This window comes from Stegostoma tigrinum, unplaced genomic scaffold (genome assembly GCF_030684315.1).
Source record: "Stegostoma tigrinum isolate sSteTig4 unplaced genomic scaffold, sSteTig4.hap1 scaffold_192, whole genome shotgun sequence".
Classification (NCBI taxonomy): domain Eukaryota; kingdom Metazoa; phylum Chordata; class Chondrichthyes; order Orectolobiformes; family Stegostomatidae; genus Stegostoma; species Stegostoma tigrinum.
The window spans coordinates 347,725-374,588 of record NW_026728131.1 but is presented as its reverse complement, the minus strand read 5'-3'; the positions used below and the strand labels follow the sequence as shown (position 1 = coordinate 374,588).

The following is a 26,864-nucleotide window of genomic DNA, read 5'->3' as shown; positions in this document are numbered from 1 at the left end:
CATTTCACAAAATTCGGCCCTCATCCATTCCACCTATCCCAGAATCATAAATTCTCCTTATTCTCAGCTTGTCCCTCCATCAACCTCTGCGTTCAGCAGATTATCTTCCAGCATCTTCACCAGTATCCCCTTTCAGCATTCCAAAGTGACCATTCCCTCTGTAGTCCACTCCTCAGTCACCAAGCAAGGTCCCAAATACACTTGTAAAGTGAAACAGCGATTTACCCGTACTTCATCTGTTCAAACATACAGGTATATTCAATTTTTCCAGTGTTTTCTCTGCAAAGGGGAAATGATACATTGATTAGGTGATTATCCTGCGGTACACCCTCATTCAGTCCACAAGAGTGGACTTGTCAACCACACGACATGTTTTTCTTCTCGTATAAATTATTCCAATTGTTTGAAATATCATGTTCTTGCGTTTGTTCCATTGGGTGTAAGACAAAACTGCTTTGGTAATAAAAGTCTCTCTGAAATGAAAGACACAAATGTAAGGTATTTCCGGCTGGTAGACAGGAGGTCGGAAAACTCCCAAAAATTCTCAAGGGAATGCTTGTGATGAGGTGGAGGGTTGAAGAAATTATGTTACGAAACATTATTTTTTGCAAAAGCTTGGTAACACAATGGTAATTTTTTTAAAAAAAATCAAAGGTTGTGTCCAGAAGAGGTGTGAATAGCTACATAGGCATCTGAATGCAAAAAGGGATACAGGAGCAAGATGGAAGCGTAGGTTCTGATCTAAATTGGTTGAACTTAATATTGGACCAGAAGGCTAGAAAGTGACAAGACAGATGATGAAGTCTTGTTCCTCAAACTTGTATTAAGGTTGTTGACTAATTGATTGATTTATTGTCACGTGTACCAAAGTAGAGTGAAAATCTTTATTTATGAGTGGTACAGGCAGATCATAGTAAGCGAAGGATATACAGATGAAAATGACAGAGGCATGCAGGTTACATTGAACAGAGCATGCGCTCAGTGAGATCAATGTTAGCAAGATCAGCGTTATTTCAGGCTAGAGAGTCTATTTATCAGTCTGATAACAACTGGGAAGAAGCTGTTCCTAAAACTGTTGGTGTGCGTGTGTTCAGGCTTCTGTACCTGGTGCCTGATGGAAGAGGATGTAGGAGATCATTACGTAGGTGCGATGGGTCTTTGGTGATGCTGGCTACCTTTCCGCAGCAGTGAGCCATATAAATGGAGTCCTTGGATGAGAGGTTGGCTTCCGTGATGATCTGGGCTGTGCACACCCGCTTCTGTAGTTTCTCACAGTCCTGGGCAGAATAGTTGCCATACCAGGCCATTATACACTTGGACAATGTGCTTTTCATGGTGCATCTGTAGAAATTGGTCAGGCCAAATTTCCTGAGCCGCCCGAGGAAGGAGAGGCATTGTTGTGCCGCCTTGACCAACGTATTTTCGTGGAAAGTCCAGGACGCGTTGTTGATTATCGTCATACCGGGGAACTTGACACGCTCCACCCTCTCAACCTCAGTTCCATTGATATACATCAGGGCGTGTTCTCCTCCTGTCTTTTGAAATCAGTGATCAGTTCTTTAGTTTTGCCGACATCGAGAGAGAGGTTGTTCTCTGCACCACGTCACCAAACCCTTTGCCTCCCTTCTGTATTTTGATTCATTGTTAGATATCCATCCCACTGCAGTGGTGTCGTCAGTTAACTTGCAGATGGCGTTAATTTGGAATTTGGCAACACAGTCATGGGTGCACAAGGAGTGCAGTAGGGGGCTGAGGAAACATCCTTAGAGGGCACTCGTGTTATTGTGGAGGAGGGGCAGTTACCTATCTTCACTGTGGTTTTGGGTCAGAAAGTTAAGGATCCAGTAGCAGAGGGCAGAGCAGAAACCTAGGTCATAGAGTTTTGAGATCAGTCTGGAGGGGATAATAGTGTTGAATGTGGAGCTGCAGTCAATGAGCAGGATTCCTACATAGCTCATTGTGCACATTGCTGCCAACGACATCGGTAGAAAGAGGGTTCACTGAATCCCTACAGTGTAGAAACATTCAGCCCAACAGGTCCACACCTACCCCTGCAAGGCTAACAAACCTGGTAGCTATGGACAATTTAGTGTGGTCAATCCACCTAATTTGCACATCTTTGGACTGTGGTAGGAAACTGGAGCACCTAGCGAAAACCCTCACAGACATGGGGAGAATGTGTAAACGAAGAGTCACCCAAGGGTGGAATTGAGCCCAGGTCCCTGGTACTGTGAGGCAGTAGTGCCAACCACTGCACCACCTTGTTGCCCTTGAGACTTTCTCCAAGGCTACCCTTGTGTCTTAAGGGACTCTTTTCCCCCCATTCTCACTAACACATTTATTATGTCGTACAATCCCGTAGCAGCAATATCTTTTAGAGTGTGGGAAGAAATGGGAGTAACTGGAGGAAACTCAAACAGTCATGGGGAGAATGCGCAAACTCCACACAGACAGTTGTCCACAACTGGAATCGATCCTGGGGCCCTGTCACTGTAAGGCAGTGGTGCTAACCACTCAGCCACTGTGCTGTGGCATTTAGGTCCTGCAAAATGAGTACAAGAACTAGAATGATGAATATTCAACCTTTCGCTCAAAAAGTTGGTCAGAGCTAGGACTCATACTAATCACTGTAACACTGTTTCTGAGACAACAAGGTGGAGAGCTGGATGGACACAGCAGGACAAGCAGCATCAGAGGAGTAGGAAAGCTGATGTTTCTGAAGAAGGGTCTAGGCCCGAAACGTCAGCTTTCCTACTCCTCTGATGCTGCTTGGCCTGCTGTGTTCATCCAGTTGTACACCTCGTTAACTCCGATTCTCCAGCATGTGCAGTTCCTGCTATCTCTCCAGAACACTTTTTGTTTTGTTCACAGCAATGACAGAACACAGTTTGAGAGAAAATAATGCAGCCATATACACAACATTGATGAAAGATACTTTCTCATTTCCAAATGTTAAGGAAAGCGTTGTATGAAAATTATATTCTGTCACAGAATTTGGACACACTCTGGTTTCTTCCTGTGTTGCCTAAAACGTATGCCATGTTTTTCGACCTTTGATTTCTCAGCATTTCTTCTTCTTTTGTAATGTAGTGCTGGAGGGAAACCATAATCCCAGATTGTAAGTGCTTTGAGCTTCAACATTGTCTGAGAACCCCCTCACTGTCTCTGAATACCCAAACTGATCAATAATAATCATCCTAATTGTCTGTCTTGACCTTACTGCAGCATTGCTTATTGTGTCACTGGCGGGTGACAGATCACATTGACATTTCACATCATGAAAGTAGCTGCATGAATATTTGTATTCTTGGTTCTACATTAGTGAGTTTTTGTTGCAACGTTTTGGTCTGGAAGTAAGAGGCATCTCAAAGAATGTGCTATCTGTGCTTTTGTGGAATCTGCTTTTGTACTTTGACTTTGGGTGAAGCAATGTAACATGTCCTTGCTGATTTTCCATATTTAATTCAATTAGAATTTCATTGACTCTAGGTTTTACTCTTGAAATATGATGAATGAGCAGAAGGCTATTCAGTCCATTGAGTCTGCCACTCAATGAGATCATAAAATACTGATATTCCTCGATACCACTTTCCTGCCGTTTCCCTATAGCGTTTCATTCCCATACTGTTAAAAATACTCCAGTCTGAGCATCTTAACTTTTGTACATCCCTCTGCAGGCAGTCTGGCAGTCTCATCACTTGTCTTCCATACCTATTTTTGTGTTTTCTGTAAGCTCGGTAATAGTACATTCACTTTCATCACTATGTCATTAATATTTATTCGCAACAAGAATGGCCGTGGCATTGATCCGTATGGCAGTTCACTTTTTACAGCTTGCCAACCTGGAAATGACTCCCCCTGTACCAAATGTCTGTTCTCTATTATTTGGTCAATCCCCTATCCATGTTAATATATTTCCCCAAAACTATGTGGTCTTATTAAAAGTCTTATCTGCTTGAAGTGTGATTATTTTTACAAATACCTTTTTGAATGTCACACCCTTTTATTTGTACTACTTGTAATCTCCTCATGGAATTCTTATAAATCTGTCATGCACAATTTCCTGTTTATCAAGCCGTAGTGACTGTGATTGTATTACGTATTTTAAGTGCTCTGCAATTACATCTTTTCTGATAGGCTCTTGCATTTTCCAATAACAGACATTAAGCTAACTGGCCAGTAGTTATCTTTTTTGTCTCCTTTCCTTTCTAAAATAAAGGTACTAGTCATAGCATCCCTGCAGCATGAGAGCAGGCCACTTGGCCCATTGTGTCCAAACTGACTCTCGGAAGAGCATGGCACCCAGATTCAACCAGCTGCCCAGCCCCTGCAACCTTGCATTTCCCATGGCTAATCCACCTAATCTGTGCATGTTTGGATTGTGGGAAGAGACCGGAGCAGCTCGAAGAAACCCACACAGACACGGGGATAAGGTGCAGATTCCTCACAGAAAATCACCTGTGGATGGGATTGAATCCAGGTCCCTGCCACTGTGAAACAGCATGCTACTCACTGAGCCACCATACTGCCCTGTGGGGCACTGGGACTTTTTGAAAAGCCAAGGATACTGGAGAGATTGTGATCAGTGCATCAACTATCACTATAGCTATTACTTTTAATATCCTAGGATGCAGCACTTCGGGCCCAGGGGACCTAATGGTCTTTAACCCAGTTAGTTTCCCTCATATCTTTTCTTTAGGGATAGTTGCTGTTTTATATCCTGTCCTATCATTTGCCCTTTGATTATGCAGGAATTTTGGAACACTGTCAGTGTCTTTTACTGTGACTGTATTCATTTGTGGGACATGTGTGTCACTGCCTGGCCAGTATTTCTTGCCCATCCTGAGTTGCCTCTTGAGAAGGTGATGGTGAGCTGCCTTCTTGAACCACTGCATTCTTCCTGCTGTGGGTTGACCCACAGCGCTATTAGGGAGGGAATTCCGGGATTTTGAGGGGAAGGAATGGCAATGTATTTCCAAGTCAAGATGGTGAGGGACTTGGAGGCGGTGGTGTTCCCATATGTCTGCTGCCCTTGTCCTTCTGGATGGAAGTGGTCTTGGGTTTAGAAGGTGCTGTCTGAGGAGCATTGGTGAATTTTTGCAGTGCATCTTGTAGTTAGTACCCACCGCTGCTACTGAGCATTGCAGATGGAGGGAGTGGATACTTGTAGATGTTGTACTGGCTGCTTTGTCCTGGATGGTGTCAAGCTTCTTGAGTGTTGATGGAGCTGCACTCATCCAGGCAAGTGGGGAGTGTTCCATCGCACTCCTGACTTGTGCCTTTTAGATGGCGGACAGGCTTTGAGGAGTCAGGGGGTGAGTTATTTGATGTGATATTCCCAGCATCTGGCCTCCTCATGTGGCCACTATCTTAATGTGATGACCAGTTGAGTTTCTGGTCAATGGTAACGCCCAGCTGAGAGTGAGGGATTCATTGATGGTAACACTCTTGAATGTCAAGAGATGGTCAGAGCCTGGCATTTGTGTGGCGCAAATGTCACTTGGCACTTGTCAGCCCAAGCCTGGATATTGTCCGGATCTTGTTGCACGTGAACTTGGACTGCTTCAGTGTCTGAGAAGTCAAATGGTGCTGAACATTGTGCAAACATCAGCGAACATCCCCACTTCTGACCTTATGATGGCGGGAAGGTCATTGATGAAGTAGCCGAAGATGGTTGGGCCGAGGACACTACCCTGAGGAACTCCTGCAGAGATCTTCTGGAGCTGAAATGATTGACTGCCAGCAACCACAACCACCTTCCCATGTGTCAGGTATAACTCCAACCACCGGTGAGTTTGCCTGTGAAACTCATTGATTCCCATTTTGCTGGGGCACCTTGATGCCACACTCGGTCAGATGCAGCCTTGATGTGAAGGGTTGTCGCTCTCACTTCAGCTCTGGAATTCAGCTCTTTTGTCCACGTTTGAACCAAGGCTGTGATGGGGTCAGGAGCTGAGTGGCCACGGCAGAACCCAAACTGGGCGTAACTGAGTAGGTTATTTCTGAGCAGGTGCTGCCTGATAGCACTGTTGATGACACCTTCCATCACTTTACTGATGATTGAGAGTAGACTAATGGAGCAGTAATTGGCTGGCCTGGTTTTGTCCTGCTTTTTCCGTACAGGGCATACTTGGGCAATTTTCTACATTGTCAGGTAGATACCAGTGTTGAAACAAACTAGAACAGCTTGGCTCGGGCAGCAGCAAGTTCTGGAGCACAAATCTTCAGTACTGTTGCTGGAATGTTGCCAGGACCCATAGCCTTTGCAGTATCCAGTGTCCCTAACCGTTTCTTGATATCACATGGAGTGAATTGAATTGACAGAAGACTGGTATCTGCAATAGTGGGGATCACTGGAGGAGGCCGAGTTTGATCACCCATTCAGCGCTTGTGGCTAAAGATTTCTGCAAATGCTTCAGCCTCATGTTTTGCACTGATGTGCTTGGTTCTTCCATCGTTGAGGATGGGGACATTTGTGGTGCCTCCTCCTCCTCCAGTGAGTTGTTTAATTGTCCATTGCCATTCATGACTGGATGTGGCAGGGCTGCAGAACTTAGATCAGATCCATGGTGAGATTGATTAGCTCTGCCTATCACTTGCTGCTTTCGCTATTTGGCATGCAAGTAGTCCTGTTTGGTGGCTTCACCAAGTTGATTCCTCATCTTCAGGTAAGCCTGGTGCTGCTCCTGGCATGCCCTCCTGCACTCTCCATTAAACCAGGATTGATGGTAACGGTTGAGTGAGGGACATACTGAGCCGCGAAGGTTGTAGATTGTGCTAGAGTTCAATTCTGCTGCTGTTGATGGCCCACAGCACCTCATGGATGCCCAGCCTTGAGTTGCTAGATCTATGTGAAGTCTGTCCCATTTACTGCAGTGATAGTGCCACACACATGATGGAGGTTGTTCTCAATGTGATGGCGGGACGTTGTTCCACAAGGACTGTGCGATAGTCACTCTTACTGATACTGACATGGACAGATGCAACTGCAGCTGGCAGATTAGTAAGGATGAGGTCAAGTATGTTTTTCCCTCTTGTTGGCTCCCTCACCACGTGCCGCAAACCCAGTCTGGCAGCTGTGTCCTTTAGGATCTGACCAGCTCGATCAGTAGCACTGGTGCTGAGCTACTCTTAGCAGTGGATATTGAAATCCCCCACCCAGAATACATTTTGTGCCCTTGCCATCCTCAGTGCTTCCTCTAAGTGTTGTTCAACATTGCAGAGTACTGATTCAGCAGCTGAGGGAGGACGGTACGTGGTAATCGGCAAGAGCTTTCCTTGGCCATGTTTAACTTGAAGCCATGAGGCTTCATGGGGTCCAGAGTCAATGCTGAGGCCTCCTAGAGCAACACTGTCCTGACTGTACACCACTGTGCCACCACCTCTGCTGGGTCTGTCCTGCCGGTGAGAGAGGACATATCCAGGGATGGTGATGGTGGAGTCTGGGACATTGTGTGAAAGATATTATGACTGTGTCAGACTGTTGATTAACTAATCTGTGAGACAGTTCTCCCAATTTTGGCACTAACCCCCAGATGTTAGTGAGGAGGACTTTGCATGGTCGACAGGGCAGTTTCTGCCATTGTCTTTTCTGGTGCCTAGGTCAATGCTGTGTGATTTATCCAGTTTCATTTCTTTGAGTCTAAGTAGTGGTTGGTCCAACTGAGTGGCTTGCGAGGCCATTTTAGAGGGCAGTTGAGAGTCAAGCTCATTGCTGTGGTCTGGAGTCATATGTGGGCCAGACCAGGTGAGGTTGGCAGATTTCCTCCCTTGAAGGACATTAGTGACAATGGATTCATGGTGATCGGTAGATTCTTAAGTCCAGACTTCTTTTTAAAATTAAACTTCCACCATCGAACCCAGGTCCCCAGAACATTTTCTGGGTTTCTGGATTAATAGGTTAATGATAATACCAGTAGGCCTTGAGGACTCATGCAAAGAATTTATTTAACTCTTCAGCCATTTCCTGGTTCCCCAATATTATTTCTCCAACCTCATTCTCTTAGGGGCTTGTATTAACTTTGGCCTGTCCTCCTTTCTATATATTTAACAAAGTTCCAGTTGCCTGTCCTGATATTATTTGCAAGTCCATCCTCAAAGTTTACCTAATCCCCTTCTTTTTTTGGTTGTTTTCTGCCTTTTAAGAATTTCTCGATCCTCTGGCTTGTGATTAATCTTTGCAACATTATATCTATTCTTTCTTTCCATTTGATAAAAGGATCCCTTTGCCTTGTCATGTAGGATAATACGATACAATGTTTTGTTTGTCTTTTCTTGCAATACAGAGTTTTTATAGAACATTACAGCATAGTACAGGCCCTTCGGACCTTGATGTTGTGCCGACCTGTCATACCGATCTTAAGCCCGTCTAACCTACACTATTCCATGTGCGTCCATATGCTTGTCCAATGACGACTTAAATGCTCCTAAAGTTGGCGAATCTACCACCGTTGCAGGCAAAGCGTTCCATTCCCTTACTACTCTCTGAGTGAAGAAACTACCTCTGACATCTGTCCTATATCTTTCACCCCTCAATTTAAAGCTGTGCCCCCTCGTGCTCGCTGTCACCATCCTAGGAAAAAGGCTCTCCCTATCCACCCTATCTAACCCTCTGATTATTTGATATGTTTCAATTAAGTCACCTCTCAACCTTCTTCTCTCTAATGAAAACAGCCTCAAGTCCCTCAGCCTTTCCTCGTAAGACCTTCCCTCCATACCACGCAACCTCCTCGTAAATCTCCTCTGCACCCTTTCCAAAGCTTCCACATCCTTCTTATAATGCGGTGACCAGAAATGTACGCAATACTCCAAGTGCGGCCACACCAGAGTTTTGTACAGCTCCACCATAACCTCTTGGTTCCGGAACTCGATCCCTCTATTAATAAAAGCTAAAACACTGTATGCCTTCTTAACAGCCCTGTCAACCTGGGTGGCAACTTTCAAGGATCTGTGTATATGGACACCGAGATCTCTCTGCCCATCTACACTGCTAAGAATCTTACCATTAGCCCTGTACTTTGCCTTCCGGTTACTCCTACCAAAGTGCATCACCTCACACTTGTCTGCATTAAACTCCATTTGCCACCTCTCAGCCCAGCTCTGCAGCTTATCTATGTCTCTCTGCAACCTACAGCATCCTTCATCACTATCCACAACTCCACCGACCATTGTGTCGTCTGCAAATTTACTAACCCATCCTTCTGCGCCCTCATCCAGGTCATTTATAAAAATGACAAACAGCAGTGGACCCAACACCGACCCTTGCGGTACACCACTAGTAACTGGTCTCCAGGATGAACATTTCCCATCAACTACCACCTTCTGTCTTCTTTCAGCAAGCCAATTTCCAATCCAAACTGCTATATCTCCCACAATTCCCTTCCTCCACATTTTGTACAATAGCCTATCGTGGGGAACCTTATCGAACCTTGCCGAAATCCATATACACCACATCAAACGGTTTACTCTCATCTACCTGTTTGGTCACCTTCTCAAAGAACTCAATAAGGTTTCTGAGGCATGACCTTCCCTTCATAAAATCACATGATACACCAACTTTGGATGCTTGTATGCTTGCTTGTTTGCTGATCAAAATTAAATAAGTGAAACAATTGCACTGAGGTCACCAATCAGCCAGCACATGACCCTTCCTGTGCATTGGCTGCATGGTTACAAGGAGGAAGAATGAAGTGTCTGGTTCAGCTCAGTGAGACAGAAGCTGTATATTTTGGAAGTTTTGGATTTGACCTTTGAACAGGACAGTTCCATTTATGTATCTAAGTTATATTTATTCACTGTTTCACAGTGGAAGGACACAGTGGAAGGATGGCAAAATGGTCAACTCAAGGATGAATCTTGGGGATGTTTACTAATAATTGCACAGTGTTTAGCATCAACAGCAAGATGTCGATAATACTCGGGCTTGAACTGATGAGTGCCAAATAATGTTTGCACCACAGAGGTGCCAGGCAATGATCATCTCTAACAAGAGAGAATCTCACCATCTTCCTTTGTTGAGTTTCAACACTGAAATTCTGTTATCAACTTCATGGGCGTTACTACTGACTTGAACCTGCATGAGATAAGCCATATAAATACTGTGGCTACAAGAGCACATCTGGGAATCATGTGGTTAGTATCTCCTCTCGTTTCTCCCCAAAGCTTGTCCATCTCTGACAAGGCAAAGTTGGGAGTGTGATGGAATATGATTGCCTGGATGCCGCAGCTCCAGTAACACTCAAGAAGCTTGATGCCATCCATGCTTGATTGGCACCATTTCCATCACCTCAACATTGATGTTTGTCTACTGCTGATAGACAATGGGGGCATTGTGTACCATCTACAAAATGCACTGCAATAACTCATCTGACAGCAGTTCCCACTAGAAAAACAAGGGTAGTTCACCTGTATTGGGTACGTGTGACTGCAATAAATCAAATAAATCAGATCAAATGCTGGGCCAGAATCCTGGCCATCCCTATCTATCAGCCTTGTGCAGGGTATCTATCCCAGATGAACACTTGCGGTCCATGAAGTTAGTTCAGTGTCTTTGCAACAGTGATAATGTGTGACCAATGTATGCTGGCCTTGCGCAGGACCAACATAGAGCCATACAAATGATATAAACCAGAAGGGAGCCATTCAGCCATCTTTGTCCATACTGTCCCATAGACATCTGATGCCTTTTTTAATCCCAAATTGTTACAAACGTACATGGACCTGCAGCACTTAAAGTGCAGATCCAGGTACTTCTTAAAAGAGTTTAGAATCTCTTAGTCCAACACCAATTCAGGCAGCAAATTCCTGACACCCATCACCCTCTGCATAAAACGGATTTTCCCACATCCCCTCTAACCCTTCTGCCACTTAGCTTGACTCTGTAACTGCTGATTTTTGAATTCTCTGCCAAGGGAAGCAGCTTTCTCCTGTCTACACTAACTCTACCCTATCTCTGCCCTTCACTGTTTTGTATACCTCAATCATGTCATCCCTCAGACTTTTCTGTTCCAAGGAAAACAGCCTCATATTTACAATTCTCCAGCTTTGGCAATATTTGAGTAAATCTTTTCTGCACTGTCTCCAGAGTTATTATATACTTCCTGGATTGTGATGAACACAACTGCGCACACTACTCCAGTTGTGGCATCATCAGTATCCTGTACAGTTTTATCATGATGTCCTTACTTTGGTAATCTACACTTTTCCCAATGAGGCAAAGCATTCCCTGTGCCTTCATCAGAACATTACTGACCTGTAGTGCTACCTTTAGGAACCTGTTCACTTCCATGCTTAGATCCCCCACTTCATCTACCCCTCTCAGTATGTTCCTATTTATTGTGTATTCCCTTTATGTCCTCATGAAAAGCAATGCATCACACTTGTCAGAGTTGTGCTCCATCTGTTGCTTTCCTGCCTTCTCCGCCAACCCATCTAATATCATTTTGGAACTTGGAGCTATCCTCTGTCCTATCCACCTTACATCCAATTTTTCAGTTGTCTGCCAATTTACCAATTGTGCCCCCCATGTTCAAGTCTGAATCGTTCATCTATAAAATAAATTAAAGGGGCCCCAAAATCAAGCCCTGTGAAACACCAATGGAAATTGCTTTCTGTTCATAAGCACAGCCATGAACAATTACCCTTGTTTCCTGCCACTAAGCCGATTAGTCAACACATTACTCCGTATCCCATGACCCATGAGCTTTCACTTTTTTGCACTTCTCAGGTGGGACGTTATCAATTGCTTTGCTAAAATCCATGTCGACAAATTCATTGCGCAACCCTCATCGATCCTCCTTGCCACTTTCTTAAAGAATTCAACTAAATTTGTAAGTAATGACCTTACCTTGACAAAGCCGTGCTGACTATCCATGACTAGTCCATGCCTTTCTCAGTTAGTTTATTTGATCTCTCAGATCGATTTTAAAATTTTCCCACCACTAACGTAAGACAAGCAGGCTTTTAATTGTTTGGCATTTCCTTCGTACCCTTTATAAACAATGGAACCACATTTATATTCCTTCTCTAATTGATTTAAAACAAAATTTGCCCTGAGGATGATTAGTTTAGTCTTGCATGTGCTGGTGCTACCCTCCTAATGGAGGAAGGGGGACTTTTCATCCAAATTCCCTACTTGTTTCCTTTGTTTTAATTTTCTTTTCTTGTAAATATTTCACCCAGTTCCCTTTTAAGTGAAGCACTAGATTTTGCTTGAATAGTCACTTGCAGTAAAAGCATTCCCTATTCCATTATATGGAAACTTTTCCTCTAACTTTCCCATCATTGTTGTGTGAACAAATCCTGGCCTGAATCACAAGAAACAAACTGTGTCTCTTCAGAATTTTTTTTTGTTTGTTAGGGGTCTTATCTCATGAAAAAACAAAAATCAAGCTCTGTTTTTCTGAAACTGGAACAGCAACATTAGAAGCTGCAAGTTCTTCAGTATGTTTGGGAGATCTAGAGTGAATTGTCCCGGAAACCAGATGTTCCACAACATGGTTCTGTGCTCGTGACCATTGGCCTTGAGATTGGTCTCATCTGTCCAGTATTGGAGAATCAGCCTTTGCCTGCTAGAATAGACCAATCATAAAGTCACCAATTGTAAGAGATGCAGTGTTTACCTTCCCTGCATTTGACGTTACTATTGAAATTTTTTTTACAATTATGTGGCTTCTGTCAGATTCTAGTAACTATTTGGAGCCACAGGTGAGAGCTGGTGAAGGTGAGGATGAACCCAGCATGAGCTGCTCAAAAAAAAAGTGAATCAAACAATTTTTTTTGCCCTCTCTCTTAGTCACTCCAAATCCTCTTGAAGCATCTTTGTATCTTCCTCTCAATTCTCATTTCCAACCGGTGATGTGATTTGTCAGTCACGGTGTTTTTCTGTAAATATGCCCATCTTCATCCTTTGTCCCCATCCACAGATTAGCACGTTTAATATGAAGAACATAATATGAAAAACATATAGACCACATCAGATGAATTTCCCTCTTCAATACTTCTGATATCTGATAAATAGAGGCCTTCTAATGGGCATTAACATGTTGTGTCAGCATTGCTTGACTGATGCTTAAGGTTGCGGTGGTAATTAGTCTTTCTGCATTAAATGTACTTTCAATATTAGAAACTTAAGTGATTGACTACTTCATTGGAACCTAATACAATTATCAGTGTTTTTTTTTTGACAGTGCTGATTGATTGGATTTACTAAATGGAAATGTACAGTGTTGCTTTCAAATGGTGATAATTTCTCAATGGAATTTCACGTGCAGGCACTCAGACATGAACTAATGGATAAGGAGGAGACAATCATAACTGCTTTGGATTCAGCCCATAGAAGGGCCAGAGGAGCCGCGCTGACACCTTCATGTTTAAACAGGTCAGCCACTTAATCTATTGCAGGAACAACCACTTTTCTGCAGAACACTTGGCTTTATAGAGGAGTAAGATTTTAGAAATAAAGTAATGCTAAGCTGGAGAGTGAGAAATAATGCAGGGACTCGTATGTTATTTAAAGAAACATGTTACAGCGCATGACAGAAGATTCTGTGACAGTTACTTAGAATTGTTTGTTGTGGGAACAATTGAAAATGTTTCCACTCACCTCGTGATCGTGGTAACTTCAAATTATTAGAAAATTTATAGATCAGCATCTTGAAATATGTTTTTGTTCATTTTCACAAAACGTTACATGACTTTACGTTCTGCAATGTGTTCTTAATTACCATATTCAAAAGCAAAAAGCATGTGTTTACTGTCCTACCATATTTTGGTGATGTATTGATGTGTCTCATTTTCAGAGGACACTTTTCTGCGTGCCACGAGATGTATATCAGCCATACCAAAATGCTGCCTTTGCCTGAGACAGGGAAGATCAACTGACTTTGGGGAAATGGAGAATCATTCATGAATCCAGTTACTTTCTGATCTGACAGCTTTGTGGCATCTGAATGGATAACAATTTGATCTGGTAATCTCAATTGATAGAGTGCAAATGTGTAGTGATGCATTTTGGGAGCTCTGGTAAGTGAAAGATGTTCACAATGACTAGTAGATCCCTAGAGAGCACTGAGAAACAAAGGGACCTTGATGTCCAAAAGCAAGAGTTCATGCCCTCTGCTTCTGGCCTTTCAGGCAAAGTTGGATCCAAGACTCCACTGAGTCTTAGATCCCATGAGCTCTTGTTTTGTTGACCAGTCTGCTATCACTGACCTTATCAAAAACATATAGACCACATCAGATGAATTTCCCTCTTCAACACTTCTGATATCTCCTCAATAAAAATTAGATAAAATTTGCAAACCATGGCATTACCTCAACAAAGCCATGCTGACTATCCCCGAACATTCCATGTTTCTCCAAGTGCAGCGACATTTTGTCCCTTAAAATTCTTTCTGATAACTTCCCTACCACCAAGGTTAGACTGGCTTGTAACTTCTGGATCTGTCCTTTCTTCTTTTATATAAAAGTATGAGCGGTCCTCTGGCACCTTAGCTGTGGCCAGAAATGACTTGAAAAATCTTTGCCAGGACCTTTTGATATCTCCTCCCCTGCTTCATAAAGTCATGCAGTATAGAAACAGGCTCACTTGATCAACATCAATGCCAACTAACAAACATCAAACTACTGATCCCATTTACCTGCACTGAGTCATTACCTACCATACCCTGGCCCTTTAAATGCTCATCTGTTGCTTCATTAATATTGCAAGCGTATCTGCCTTCTCCACCTTGTCAGGCAGCATATTGCATGTTTGTATCACTTTTGGTGAAAACACTTGCCTCAGATCCCCTCTAAATAGCTGACAGTTTACCTGAAATCTATGCCCCCTGACTTAAACTCGTCTACTGGTTCTCACAATCAATCTATGCCTCTCATAATTTTGTATACGTCGATCAGATTTCCCCTCAGCCTCCTCTGCTGCAAGGAAAACGCAATTAGCCTACCAGTTTCTCCTCATAAAACTTGCATTCAATCACAAAACAACACCCTGAAACATATACTATCAACCAACCTGGCCAACATCTCTGTCTCCGGCTTGCTACAGTGTTCCAGTGAAGCCCAGCACAAGCAGACAGAACAACACCTCATTTTCTACTTGGGGACCTGACAGCCCTCCAGACTTAACATTGAGTTCTGCAATTTTAGGGCCTAAACTCTCCCATATCCCAGCGCCCCCACCCCACACACCAGGCTTTGTTACCACGCAGCCTGCCACCACACACTCCCTGTTGTTAGTGACTAACAGTCCCCATTGACAACTTCCCAGCCTGATCGTTAGCAACTCCTTTATCTGTCCACCTGTCTTTCTCTCTCTTTGGGCTCTATCCTATTGTTTACTCCCTCCCCCACCCTCCTCCCTATTTTCGGCATAGAAACTGATGTTTTCCCAGCCACCATCAGTTCTGAGGAAGGGTCACTGGACTGGAAATGTAAACTCTGTTTATTCCTCCAACATATGTTGCCACACCTGCTGAGCTTTTCCAGCAACTTTGTTTTTGTTCGTCATTTACAGCATCCGCAGTTCTTGTGGTTTTTATCACTAAACCTGTCAGACTCATCAATGCTCTCTAATGCTCCAACTTGTTGCTCAAATTGCTCCAATAAGAGGCACCTGCTGTACACATGGTCATGCAGACCAGCAGGAGCACTCAGCATTTGACATGTAGTGTAGGATGCACCAATCATGGGTCAGATCTTAATTCCAGGCATACCTTAACTCAACAGAACACGGATCTTTGCTTTTAATTTACTCATTCTCCTGCTTAATTGTAGGGGACAAAAACCAGTGTTCACTCTCAGGTCTCTGCTGGTATGCCTGCTCTTCAGGGAGAGCCTTATCTCACCCACTCCTCTCAATAACATTCTCTGACTGTCACTGGGCCAACCCTCTGCTCTCAGTAACACTGTCTGCCCGTCACAGGGCCCTCACCCCCTCCTCTAAGTAATACTGCCCGTCACAGGGCCCTCGCCCCCCCCCCCCTCTCAGTAACACTGCCCGTCACAGGGACATCACCCCCTCCTCTCAGTAATACTGCCCGTCACAGGGCCCTCGCCCCCCCCTCTCAGTAACACTGCCCGTCACAGGGACATCACCCACTCCTCTCAGTAATACTGCTTGCCACAGGGCCCTCACCTGCCCCTCTCAGTTATGCACTGACTGACTGTCACAGGGCCCTCACCCCCTCCTCTCAGTAACACACTCCGTCACAGTGCCCTCAGACTGTCACAGAGCGCTCACCGCTCCGCTCAGTCACACTGCCAGTTACAGGGCCCTCACGTGCTCCTTTCAGTAACACTGCCTGTCACAGAACCCTCACGCGATCCTCTCAGTAACACTGCCCATCACAGGGACCTTACCCGCTCCTTTCAGTAACACTGCCTGTCACAGGGACCTTACCCGCTCCTCTCAGTAACACTGCCTGTCACAGGGCCCTCACCCGCTCCTTTCAATAACACTGCCCGTCACAGGGACCTTACCTGCTCCTCTCAGTAACACTGCCCGTCACAGGGACCTTACCTGCTCCTCTCAGTAACACTGACTGTCACAGGGCTCTCACCCGCTCCACTCAGTCACACTACCTGTTACAGTGCCCCTACCCGCTCCTCTCAGTAACACTGACTGTCACAGGGCCCTCACCCACTCGTCTCAGTAACACTGACTGATTGGAAAGGGCGCTCACCCACTCCTCTCAGTAACATCCCCTGACTGTCACTGGGCCCTCACCCGCTCCTCTCAGTAACACTGCCCGTCACAGCGCCCTCACCCACTCCTCTAAGTAACACAACTGTCACAGAGCCCTCACCCACTCCTCTCAGTAACACTGCCTGTCACAGGGCCCTCACCCGTGCATCTCAGAAATACTGCCTGTCACAGAGCCCTCACCCACTCCTCTTCGTAACATTGACTGCCTGTCACAGGGCCCTCACCCTCTCCTCTCAGTAACATTGACTGACAGTACAGGGCCCTCACCCCCCCCTCCTCTCATTAACACTACCTGTCGCAGACCCCTCACCCGCTGCTCGCAGTAACACTGACTTGACTGTCACAGGGCGCTCACCCCCTTCCTCAGTAACACTGTCCGTCACAGGGCCCTCACCCACTCCTCTCAGTAATACTGTCTGCCACAGGGCCCTCAACTGCTCCTCTCCGTTACACTGACTGACTGTCACAGGGCCCTCACCCCCTCCTTTCAGTAACACTGCCAGTCACAGGGTGCTCACCCGTTGCCCTCAGTAACACTGACAGACTGTCACAGGGCCCTCACCCGCTCCTCTCAGTGACACTGCCCGTCACAGGGACCTTAGCCGTTCCTCTGAGTAAGACTGCCTGTCGCAGGGCCCTCACCCACTCCTCTCAGTAACACGGCCCGTCACAGGGCCCTCAACTGCTCCTCTTGGTAACTCTGACTATCTCCCGGCCTTAAACCCCTCCTCTCAGAATCACTGACTGAATGTCACAGGCCTCTCACTCCCTCCTCTCAGTAACACTGCCTGTCACAGAGCCCTCATCCGCTGTTCTGAGTAACACTGGCTGACTGTCACAGTGCCCTTACCTTGCCCACTTATCTGAATTAGAGACAATATCAATGTGGTTGCTTTATCAAGAACAAATACGGAGAGAAATTAATGTCACAATCAAAGTGAACTTGATTAGTAAGAGAATGTGATGGAATGTCTTTATTTATTTAATATAAGTATGTTATTACTGATTTTATGACCTGAAGTCACAGCCGTATTCAATCAGCTTCACTGTCTATATTTGCAACTCATTGACATAAAGTATTTAGTGACGTTCAAAATTGATCCCAATGTTTCCTAATCAGATTTTTTGAAAAGCCAGTGCCAGACTTTGTGAATAACAATACCTGACACCAGGTTCATAGCTAAAACAAAAGATTTTACAGTTTATGAACAATATAGTATCTTTTTTAAAAAAAGTTAAGCAAAAAGGTATTCTGACGAACGCCTATGACTTAAACATCATCTTTTTTGATTCTAGCCCCAATTCTCGCAAAGACAGAAAGACAGACAAACAGATATAATTAAGGAATGTATCAAAGGGAAAAAACTAAATCAAGTGTAACTGGCCAGTTTACTTAACCAGACTGCATGATCTTTAAAATGGAAAGAACTGTGGATGCTGCAAATCAGGAACAAAAACAAAGCTGCTGGAAAAGCTCAGCAGGTCCAGCAGCATCTGTGAAGGAAAAAAAGAAGTAAGATTTCAGATCTGTCAACCCTTCTTCTGATCAGGTCTGAGGAAGGGCCACCAGATCTGACATCGTACCTCTTTTTTGCCTTCAGATGTTTTCAGACCTGCTGAGCTTTTCCAGAAATTTTGTTTTTGTCCATCATCTAAAATCTCACAGTCAGATGAGATTATATGTTAAGTTAAAATCTGAACAATCTACAGATGCTGTAAATCAGAAACAAAAACAGAAGTTGCTGTAAAAAACCAGCAGATCTGGCAGCATCTATGGAGAGAAAACAGAGTTAACATTTTGGGTCGTATTACCCTTCCTCAGAATTCCTTATTTCTAAGTGTCACAGGATCTGAAACGTTAATTCTAACTTCTGTCCATAGATGCTGCCAGACTCGCTGAGCATTTCCAGTAATTTCTGAGCTTCTGTCTTGGTTTCTGAAAACATTGAGCTATGCAAATACCTTTCAGTAGGCTTTGGGGGATATTTAATTATTACTTGTAACAGAGGACCTCTTAACTTAGAATAAGTTGATAATGGGAGGACAACCAGTTGGCAATCAAACCTCTGTCCTGTAGCTTTTGCAGGGACAATCCTTCTGATTTAAAGACAGTTCAATATTGGTTTCTCTTTGCTAATGACTCATCAATAGAGTTTTCTTGGAAGAAGAATTGACCTGCAATTAACATCCAGACCTAGCCTCATAAACAAATATCAAATTGTTTCTTCTTTTTTCACATAAGCTGCTGCTCACAGTCCAAAGGTCACTCTCAGCTCACAGTTCACAGCTCCAAACCAAAAATGATAATGAACTTAAGTACTAGAAGGAGTAAGACAAGTCAGCTCCTTGAGCCCCGCTGTTTGATATGATTGTGGTTGATCTTATCTCTGCTGCAACTTCAGTTTCCTACCTGCTCCCCATAATTCTTGAACCCATTATGAACTCAAAAATCGTTCTATCTCCTCTTCAAATTTGCTCAATGTCACAGCCCTCCAATGCCTTCTCAGGGAGTGAATTCCAGAGATTCATGACCCTTCCAGTGTAGAAATTTTTCATCATCCCTTTAAACCTTCTTTCCCTATGCTAAAACTATGACCTCTTGTTCTATTGCCTGCATGAGGAACCATCCTTTCCACGTCAACTTTATCAATCTGCTTGAACATATTATATCCCTCAATTAGATCCCTTCTCATTGTTCTGAACACCTGAGAATGTAGGCCGAAACTACTCTGTCTGTCTTAAGACGCATTCTCGTCTCTGGAATCATCCTGGTGAACCTCCACTGGACTGCCTCCAATACAATGACATCTCTCCTTAAGTAAGGAGACCAGAACTGTACACAGGGCTCCAGGTGTGGACTCACTAATGCCTTGCATAGTTGCAGCGACCTTCTTTTGTATTTGTATACTCTCTTTCTTGAGCAACAAATGCCAAAATTCCATTTCCCTGCCTTAATACCTGCTGTACCTGCTTACTGAGTTTCTGTGATTCATAAAACGAAAAAAAATGAAGGTTTCAATGCTGTTAAAATGAAATCCATCCAAGTAAAATTAAAATAATGATAAGAGGACATTAATAGAAAATGAAAACATTTTTCTCTCTCTGGAGAGCAATATTGAACAGGCTTCACATAATAATGTTATTTGTGAGCTTGGATTCTATACTGGAGGAATGCTGCGCAAGTTTTAAGTTTGAATTGTACACCTATACCATGTGTAGTGGAGGACAAGACGTGGGTTTTAATCTAATAATTTTCTGTGTTCTTCTGTTATAAATATACATAGGCATCCGTTTGTGAGCATTTTCAGTAATTGAATACCACAGTAAAGAGAACGAAAATTTATCTCACCCTGGAATCTGAATTGTCCAGTATCACCATCAACTGGGATCATAACACTTGTCATTTCAAAGGCCAAACCTGATATTACCACTCGATTCCTCAACTAAAATGGAATTTGATTCATTCAGTTGTCATACATGAATGACCTTGATAGTGTGTTGTAAATTATAAAGTGAAACAAAATAGCCCTTCACCATTTTTCTTGTAAAGCAAATCCATCATATTCGATTGTTGTAGTGGTATAAAACACTAGTAAGTCACACATTGCAAAGTCCTCCTGAATGTGAGCCAGACATTTATATAGATCTGTGGTTAACCTCAAGAGGCAACCCAATCTTGTATTTGATTCCTTTTTAGGCCACTTTTCTGACAACAAAGACTTCACCAGTCTCCTTAAACAGCTGAGATCAGACTAATTACAAAGCTCTATTTTGTCCATAACCTACCCTTGATCAATGCTAAAGAAGATACACTAGCATTTAAATAAAATTGTATTTATAGAGTCAGAGAGTGATACAACACGAAACAGACCTTTCAGTCCAATTAGTCCATGCTGACCATAATCCCAAACTAAAGTAGTCCTGCCTGCCTCCTGCGCTCGGCCATATCCCTCCATTCATGTACTTACCTGGATGTCTTTTAAATAGTGAAACTGTACCCGCATCCACCAATTCTTCTGGAAGTTCATTCCACATATGAACAATCCTCTGTATAAAAATATTGCCCCTCGTTTCCTTTTTAAATCTTTCTCCTCTCATCTTAAAACTATGCCCCATAGTTTTGAAATCCTCCACAGTAGGGAAAAGACATTTGGCGTTCACCTTATCTAGATCCCTCATTATTTTATAAACATTCATCGGGTGACCCCGAAACCTCCTAAGATGCAGTGAAAAAAGCCCCAGTCTATTCTCACCTTAAATCTCAAAACCTCCATTTCTGGCAACATCCTGGTAATTCTTTTCTGAACCCTCTCCAGCTTAATAATATCCTTCCTTGAACACCGACCAGAATTGGACACAACAGTTTAGAAGAGGCCTCACCAATATCCTGTACAACTTCAACATGGCATTCCAACTCTTCTCCTCAAAGGTCTGAGTCATGAAACACCTTCTTAACTACCGAAAGAACTACAGATGCTGTAAATCGCGAACAAAAACAAAGTTGCTGTCAAATCTCAGGAAGTCTGGCAGCTTCTTTGAAGGAAAAAACAAAGTTAACGTTTCGGGTCTGGTGACCTTTCCTCAAAACTGGCATTTCCCCTCTTTGCTGTCCACTGTACCACCGATTTTGGTATCATCTGCAAACTTACTAACCAGGCCTTCTATATCCTCATCTAAATCATTTATATAAATGACAACCAAAAGCAGACCCAGCAATGATCCCTGTGGAACACCGCTGGCAACAGGCCTCCAGTATGGAAAACTTCCTTGCATCACCACTCTCCATCTCCTGCCTTTTATCCAATTTTGTTTAGTTTCTACTTAATTAATATTCCAGTAATAAACATCCCTGATGAGCTGCGGAACGGTCACCGCACCCGAAATGTTAACGCTGTTTTTGTTTTCCATCACAGATGTTGCCAGACCCGGTGAGCTATTCCAGCAACTTTGTTTTAGTTCCTGATGAGCTGCGACTTTGTATTTGACTGATTTCCAACATCAAAAGTTCTAAAGGTTGGAAGAGATTGGTTTACCTTGACTTCCTAGCTTGAAAATGTGCCTTTTATGCAAAGAAACTGTACTCTGGGACAGTGGTTTTTCAGATTTACCTGCAGGTCCAGCTGTGAATCGGAGTTGAAGTAGTTGCAAGCACTGATGAATAGGCAGCTATTTAGCCTCTGGATGGAATCCTGTGGAAGCGACGAGGGTCTAGGTCATTGACTCGAGAACTGATGAGGGAACGGCTTGCCCCAACCAGCTTCCCTTCAGGGGAACGCCAGCCTCAGGTCGCTCCCCTCAAGGGGTATGTCATCCTGACCTTGCTCCTCTCATGCGTAGGCAGCTACATCTTTCTCCCCTCTGGCACATAATAGACCGGTGGCAAACCTGGTGGGATGTCACTTTCCATGAGCGGTTGGCTAACCAGAACCCAGCATGTGTACTAAGCAGCAGTGTCACTTGGGAGGTGATGATCTCTGTTACCATTGGCAACCAACCTACGATTATTGCTCGATCTCGGACCAGGATTGAGTGAAACACCATTAGCACGCCACTTCCCCTTCTTGATGTTGCACATTGAATGCCTTTGAAAGCCTGTTACATTTCTTAATGGTGACACCCCTGCCCACTGTTGACTCAATACCAGTTGTTGTGGGATGATGTATGTGTACGTCAGTTGCTCAATTGGGGACTTTAACTCGCAATGAAGTTGGGAAGTTATGCACAAGTCTTCTCACCATGGATTTAATCTGGCTCTAAGCAGAATTGTAGGTGGTGCCATCCTTCCACCTGATTAAATGTCCTCTATTTTCAAACTTGCCACAAGGGAAAGTACAAAATCCCGCTGTTTTTGTTATCAATTCATGGTTTTTAATTTTGCAATCAGTGTCGTAAGCAGCAGATTAGTTCAGTCCTTGTGAAATTGAAGGCAATGCAACACTTTAATTGCTCACTTTTTAACATGGTAGGTTCTCAGACTGAGGAAATGGTGAATGTTGTTGATCTTTAATGCAATATAATGGAGGAGAGAAAAATCTGGACTACAGAGCCCACAGGAAGAAAATTATAATCTGTCAGTGCTGCCTCCATTAGAACAATGCCAAGTAAATACCCGTCCCCATATCGAACAATAGAAGTTTCCTGCATATCAGAACATACCCATTGAGTGGGGAACTGATGAATAATGCAGGAGCACCATCGGATTGAAATACTTTTATTCTAAGAATTTCAGAACATGCTGGGATTTTTATAGCAAGCAATACTTGTGATGGAATATTCTTTTAATGTCAAAATGCTGCAACAGTTTGGAAGAACCAATATTAAATGGATATTATTGCAGATAATATATGTGAATTAAATAAAATTGTTTGCTTAAAGTATTTTGTAATTCGAATTGAATGTCGCATTTTTGTATCTTAGTTGTCTTCTGTTTCTAATTTTTCTTATTTTTATAGAGCAGGTATTGTCCTGGTCACTTGTAATGCTGCCAATTCAAGATTAACTACATGGATGGTCTCTATCAGTTGCTTAATCCCCGATGTCAGTTTGCAATCCTGAATCCAAGATTGTCACTTCATCTTTCAATTCTGTGTATAATCAAAGTCTGAGATCAACAGCTTTCATTTTACTATCTGGAAGTCAATCAGTGCAGATTTTGTTTGTAAACAAGCGTTCTGTCTGTAAAACTGCTTCGTTTAATTAGATTAGTTAGTTAAGATTCATTTTAATGAAATGAATCATAACTAAGCTTCATCTCTTCCTCATTCTGATTCTGAACACATGGTATGTCACGCAATGGCAATTCAATTTTGCATTGGTGCCGGTTCAAACCATGTGTTTTCCAACTACAGATTGATACAGATGAAATTGTACCATTTCCTTTTTAGTACCATTCTCACCATACAGTGTTTCTGTTCATTACGTTTCTGTGCACAGTTCTGAACCAGTCCCCTTGCCCCTGAGCTTGCCAAATGTCTCAATGTTGTCATGACATTGTCAAAGAATTCATTCCTTGGTAGATTCAGAGATAAATTAATGTAACCTAGTATGTGTTAATGCCTCTGCTGTAATCGGGCGAAACACTCAGGCCATTGTCTTAATTTTTCTCTCTTGTATTTATATTGAAATGTTGACCATGCCATTTGCTCCACTTAGTGGAATTGGACTTGTTGCAGAAGTGCTGAACGTCAACTTGCCAAATACAATTGGATGAAAAGTATGAGGCCAATCAGTCTCTTGAAACACTTTCTCTATGCAATCAACATAACAACATTAATTGACAATGAAAAATTACGTACGTGCTTCAGAAGATTAGATTTGAAACAGAGATTTGTGAATATGAATGGAGCTATATATGTCCCCATCTCAGGCACCAACCTCAAGTTCACCTGGACTATCTACAACACCTCTGTCACCTTCCTGGACCTCTCTGTCTCCATCTCAGGTAACCACCCAGAAACCGATATCCATTTCAAGCCCACCGACTCCCACAGCTACTTAGAATACACCACCTCCCACCCACCTTCCTGCAAAAATTCCATCCCCTATTCCCAATTCCTTCACCTCCGCCTCATCTGCTCCCAGGATGAGGCATTCCATTCCCGTACACGTCAGATGTCCTTGTTTTTCAACGACCGCAACCCCCCACCCCCCACCCAACCACACACAGTGGTCAAGAACCATGTCTCCCACATTTCCTGCAACTCATCCCTCACACCTCATCTCCGCAATAAGCACCAAAAGAGAACCCCCTCATCCTCTCATACCACCCTACCAACCTCTGGATACAACGCATCATCCTCCAACACTTCCACCATCTGCAATCTGACCTCACCACCAAAGACATTTTTCCATCCCCACCCTTGTCTACTTTCTGGAGAGACCACTCTCTCCATGACTCCCTTGTCGGCTCCACGCTTCCCTCCAACCCCACCACACCCGACATTTTCCCTGCAACTGCAGGAAGTGCTACACGTGCCCCCATACCTCCTCCCTCACCCCCATCCCAGGCCCCAAGAAGACTTTCCACATCAAGCAGATGTTCAACTGCACATCTTCCAATCTGGTATACTGCATCCGCTGTACCCGTTGTGGACTCCTCAACATCGGGGAAACCAAGGAGAGACTTAAGTGTTCTGCAAAGCAGTCCCTATGCTCGGTTCACAACAAACAACTGCACCTCCCAGTCGCGAACAATTTCAACTTCCCCTCCTATTCCTTCGACGACATGTCCATCCTGGGCCTCCTGCAGTGCCACAACAATGCCACCCGAAGGTTGCAGCAACAGCAACTCATATTCTGCTTGGGAACCCTGCAGCCCAATAATATCAATGTGGATTTCACAAGCTTCAAAATCTCCCCTCCCCCGACTGCATCCCAAAACAAGCCCAGCTCGTCCCCGCCTCCCTCACCTGTTCTTTCTCTCACCTATCCCCTCCTCCCACCTCAAACCACACCCCCATTTCCTTCCTACTAACCTCACCCCTTGACCTGTCCATCCTCCCCGGACTGTCCTATCCTCTCCCTACCACCCCACCCACACTCACCTCTACTAGCTCCACCTCTTCAACTTGTCTGTCTCCTCTCCAACTATCTTCCCCTCTATCCATCTTCGATCCACCTCCCCCTCTCTCCCTATTTATTTCAGAATCCTCTCCCCCTCCCCCTTTTCTGATGAGGGGTCTCGGCCCAACATGGAAGCTTTTGTGCTCCTCAGATGCTGCTTGGCCTGTTGCGTTCATCCAGCTGCACACTTTGTTATCTCTATATCTCGTAACAACCTCATTGAGTGAGTTCTAGAGCGAATTGTGCAGGGTAGACTTAGGGTTTATCATTCTAACTTGCCAGTCCTGAAAGATGAAACTTGGTTTGTGTTGGATGTTTGTTTTAATAGCTATGAAAGATATCCTGAAAGGATATGTCAAATCTTTTGTTGAGAATTTTACCCATTTAGTCACTCTAATCTTTTTCCTTTTTTAAAGTTTCCTTGGTAGTCATAAATTTCAAATATCTGCACAATTTTATTTGGCTTTGTATTGGTTCTCTGAGATTTTCTGTTAATGGCTCCATGAGCTGCTAGCTCATTACAGAATTTATCATTGATGTGCCTGTAACAAAATCTTTAGTCTTATACTATATATTCCCAATTTCAGGATAAAGTCCAGAGAGACCTTTGAAAGGAAAGGGGTTTCGAAAGAAAACTTCATTTCCATCGATCAAAGTCATGAATAGTTGATAAATTATTTGCATTTCATATTTCCAGAACCTAACCCGGAAGAGAGAGCCCAGAGAATTGCCAAAGCTGTCCTCAAACAGTCAACAGAAGTGAAGGAAAATTGGGAGCAATTGAAAATCCATGCAAGCAACTGGCAGAAACAGGTGGAAAAGGCATTGGAGAAACTTCAAGAACTGCAGAAAGCTCTGGATGATCTTGAGGCTCGTGATAACAGCTGAGGAGGTCCACACTGATTGGCAACCTGTGGGTGACCTGCTTATTGACTCATTGCAGGATCACATTGATAAAACCAAAATAAGTGCAATTACATTGCACTTCACTTATGAACAGATGTAACTGCAATGTTGTATCGAGACGATCAGTAATATGAGTACTTAAGTAATATTGATTGAATGGTTGTTAACTTAATTTGAAAATTAAAACTTAGTTGAGCATGCCTTCTGATGATATCACATCGGTAATATTAGTATAATTGAGGATTCTATTAGTCAGTGACATCAGCTGAGTTATCTGCTTGTTGCTATGTTATCAGGATTAAAGGTAAAGTCTTAGCACGCCATTTGGCCACTCCTTAGAGAGAGACAACTGGTTATGATTTAACCTGAAGATCACCATGCCTCGGGCAAGTAGAGGTTGAGGCAAAGATCCTTTGTGGTAAGCTCACTGGTGTGGCAATTGAGCCCTCTCTGCAGGGCATCACTTTGCATCACAAACCAACCGTTCAGCCAACTGAATTTGAATGGAGCTTAGGATTGTAGAGTAATCCATGCAATTGTATTTTTTTGAATGAATGTTTCTAACTGGGACTCTCTCACTGGCAAACTTTTTAAAAGCCAGCTCAGCCATACAGGTTAGATGAGTTCCTGATCTCAGCTGAATTTTTTGATCTGGGGTGGGTCAGCGTTAGGAGTTCAGTGATTGGAATGA

The 26,864-nt window shown here is 43.6% G+C and overlaps 1 protein-coding gene across 8 annotated transcripts in view; it reads left to right on the top strand.

Annotated features, from left to right (window-relative positions):
* LOC132207874 (uncharacterized) overlaps positions 1 to 26,373 on the top strand; it is a 148,200-nt gene extending 121,827 nt beyond the window's left edge. For 4 of the 8 annotated variants that reach the window (XM_059643717.1, XM_059643715.1, XM_059643714.1 and 1 more), the window contains 3 exons: positions 13,272 to 13,378; positions 13,800 to 13,969; positions 23,878 to 25,056. In XM_059643717.1, the coding sequence (XP_059499700.1) occupies positions 23,912 to 24,832 (921 nt within the window). In that variant the 5' untranslated portion in view covers positions 13,272 to 13,378; positions 13,800 to 13,969; positions 23,878 to 23,911 and the 3' untranslated portion in view covers positions 24,833 to 25,056. Of the gene's footprint in view, positions 1 to 11,491; positions 11,829 to 13,271; positions 13,379 to 13,799; positions 14,131 to 21,618; positions 22,646 to 23,877; positions 25,057 to 25,964 lie in introns of those variants that run through there. The other 4 variants (XR_009443943.1, XM_059643718.1, XR_009443944.1 and 1 more) reach the window with 4 other exon arrangements.
* The last annotated feature ends 491 nt before the right edge of the window (positions 26,374 to 26,864 follow it).